The sequence below is a fragment of the Pteropus alecto genome, unplaced genomic scaffold (assembly GCF_000325575.1).
Source record: "Pteropus alecto unplaced genomic scaffold, ASM32557v1 C19060113, whole genome shotgun sequence".
NCBI lineage: Eukaryota > Metazoa > Chordata > Mammalia > Chiroptera > Pteropodidae > Pteropus > Pteropus alecto.
In genome coordinates, this window is record NW_006494447.1 from 1 (window position 1) to 2,655 (window position 2,655).

Below are 2,655 nucleotides of genomic sequence, written 5' to 3' on the forward strand. Positions count from 1 at the left end.
AGGAAAAGAAATATATTTTTGCAGAATACATTTTATTGTTTTATTGTATTTATTATTTTATTGTATTTTATCGTATTTATGTTTCCTTCTTTCTTTTGGGTAATCGATGTCCCCACATTTCCTCATTCTATTAACAATGCAATTTCCTGTAACCAGGAATGATGGATGGTGGATGTTATGGGAAGATGAGGGAAGAAGGTGTGAGAATGCACATAGCAGAAACTTAAAGGAGTAGGGGGATCATTCACATCCTGAGTTCATGAGCTGCTGCTGTATGGTAATAAAATGTAAGGGGAGGGATTACTAAAGGCATTTAACAAGGGCACTTTGTATGACTTTATGTGGACAAATACACATTAATATATAGCAAATGTCTAATAAATATTTGTTGAATGTGCGAACATGTGATAGGTATTTATAGTAAGAGATTTTATATGTCTTAATATGTATAGTACTTTATCTTGTCTACAGACTATTTCTGGTTTCTACATTAAATTCCTATTTTTGAAACTTCAAAAATAGGGCTTCCTTTGCTTGATAGATCCTCATGTATTGAACACCTCTCCAAGAGTTTTATTTTTATCCTGGTCTACAGAAGCTTTACATTTCCTGAATGTGACTGTGTTAAAATTGTATGTGGGACAGAATTTTGAAGAATAAAAAATATTAATTGACAAACAGCTTAATCTTCTTGAAAGTAAATGACCCAGTAACATACTCTTTCCTAGAGTATATTTTCATACTTACTCTATAAAATGTTTCAGAAGCTATTAAGTGGAATGTAGCTTCCTTTCAAAAGTTTATTTGTGTTTCTCATCAAGTAGAGAGCAATGATAAACAGAGCAGGAGGATGAGAGCACTTGAATTCCTAGATTTATGGGCTTGAGGAGCATGCGTATTCTTACACATGGAGATGAAAGAAGTGTGGCAATTCACTAACCACTTATCATCCAATAGGTGCCAGACACTGCAGACATAATGCCAGGCACTATATAGGCACAGCGAGGAAGCACACATGAATAGCATATGTGTTATGGAAAGTACCAGGGGGTGTTTCTCCAACCACTTATGAATTTCCCTTAACTACCTACTGATGATTGATATTCATTGACCTTAGCTTTCTTGCCATAGTTAGAGCTATGAGTTCGAATGTAAATTCTCCTGGAAGAGGGAATAACTCTTACCTGCGCACAGTACTTTATAGCTTACAAAATACATCTGAGAATTACAGTTTGTAAGCTCACAGACACTGAGGAGGGTTAGGAATCACAGGGCACTGAACAGACTTAGCAAAGTCACTGAGAGTTGGAACCAGAAGGAGAATCCAGATCTCCTGTCTATATCCCAGTATTTTCTCAGTCAATTGCACATCAAATGTTGCCCTGTAGATGTTTTATAGGTGGAAGGTTCTAGGTGTCTGAAGAGATGGAAAGTATTTTGGAGGAAGTGATAAAGAATCGAAACGATTACTGGGGTGGGGGTGCCAAGCGCATGCTTCACAGTTACAGTGTCTATCCCATTTCCGTGCTATGAAATTCAGATTAGAATCCTTCGTGATTAATAGGTATCATTCTTTATCTCTTTGTAGGTAATTTATACCCCAGGAAGGTGTATGGATCGCTTCACACCTCCCAACAATGTGACCGAATTTATTCTCTTAGGACTCACACAGAATCCACACTTGCAGAAAATACTCTTCATTGTCTTTTTGTTCGTTTTCATATTTACCGTGCTGGCCAATCTGCTCATTGTCATTACCATCTCCTTCAGCCCCACACTTTCTACTCCCATGTACTTCTTTCTCACTTACTTGTCCTTCATAGATGCCTCCTACACGTCAGTCACCACCCCCAAAATGATCATTGACCTGCTGTACCAGAGGAGAACCATCTCCTTCAGTAGCTGCCTGACTCAGCTCTTTGTGGAGCACTTACTAGGAGGGTCAGAGATCATCCTCCTTATTGTCATGGCCTACGACCGTTATGTGGCTATCTGCAAGCCCTTGCACTACACGACCATCATGCAACAACGACTCTGCCACCTCCTGGTGATGGTGGCCTGGATTGGGGGGATACTGCATGCCACTGTACAGATTCTTTTCATGATCAACTTGCCTTTCTGTGGTCCCAATGTCATCGACCATTTCATGTGTGATCTCTTCCCACTGCTGAAACTTGCCTGCAGCGACACCTATAGGCTCGGAATGGTAGTGGCGGCCAACAGTGGAGCCATGTGCTTTCTCATTTTTTCCATGTTATTCGTCTCCTACGTAGTCATCCTGAGCTCTCTGAAATCCCATGGCTCTGAAGCTCGGCGCAAAGCTCTCTCTACGTGTGGTTCCCACTTTTGCGTAGTTGTACTCTTTTTTGTGCCTTGTATATTTACCTATATGCGTCCTGTGGTCACCTACCCTGTGGACAAATTGGTGACTGTATTCTTTGCAATCCTCACTCCCATGTTTAATCCTATCATTTACACAGTGAGAAACACAGAGGTGAAAAATGCCATGAGGAGTTTGTTGAAGAGGAGAGTAACTTAAGCTATTCATAATTCTAAGAATAAGATGGCATACATAACTAGGGATGATTATGTCCGTTGTAAAATGTGAAAGAAAGCTAACAAATTTTTCAAATCGTTGGCAGAAAAAAAAAAAAA

At 39.6% G+C, this 2,655-nt stretch overlaps 1 protein-coding gene across 1 annotated transcript; it reads left to right on the plus strand.

Moving 5' to 3' along the window:
• The first annotated feature begins 1,612 nt into the window (after positions 1–1,612).
• On the plus strand, positions 1,613–2,539 carry LOC102891264 (olfactory receptor 140). The gene has a single exon (XM_006925313.1). The coding sequence runs from the start codon at positions 1,613–1,615 to the stop codon at positions 2,537–2,539; it is 927 nt and encodes a 308-aa protein (XP_006925375.1).
• The last annotated feature ends 116 nt before the right edge of the window (positions 2,540–2,655 follow it).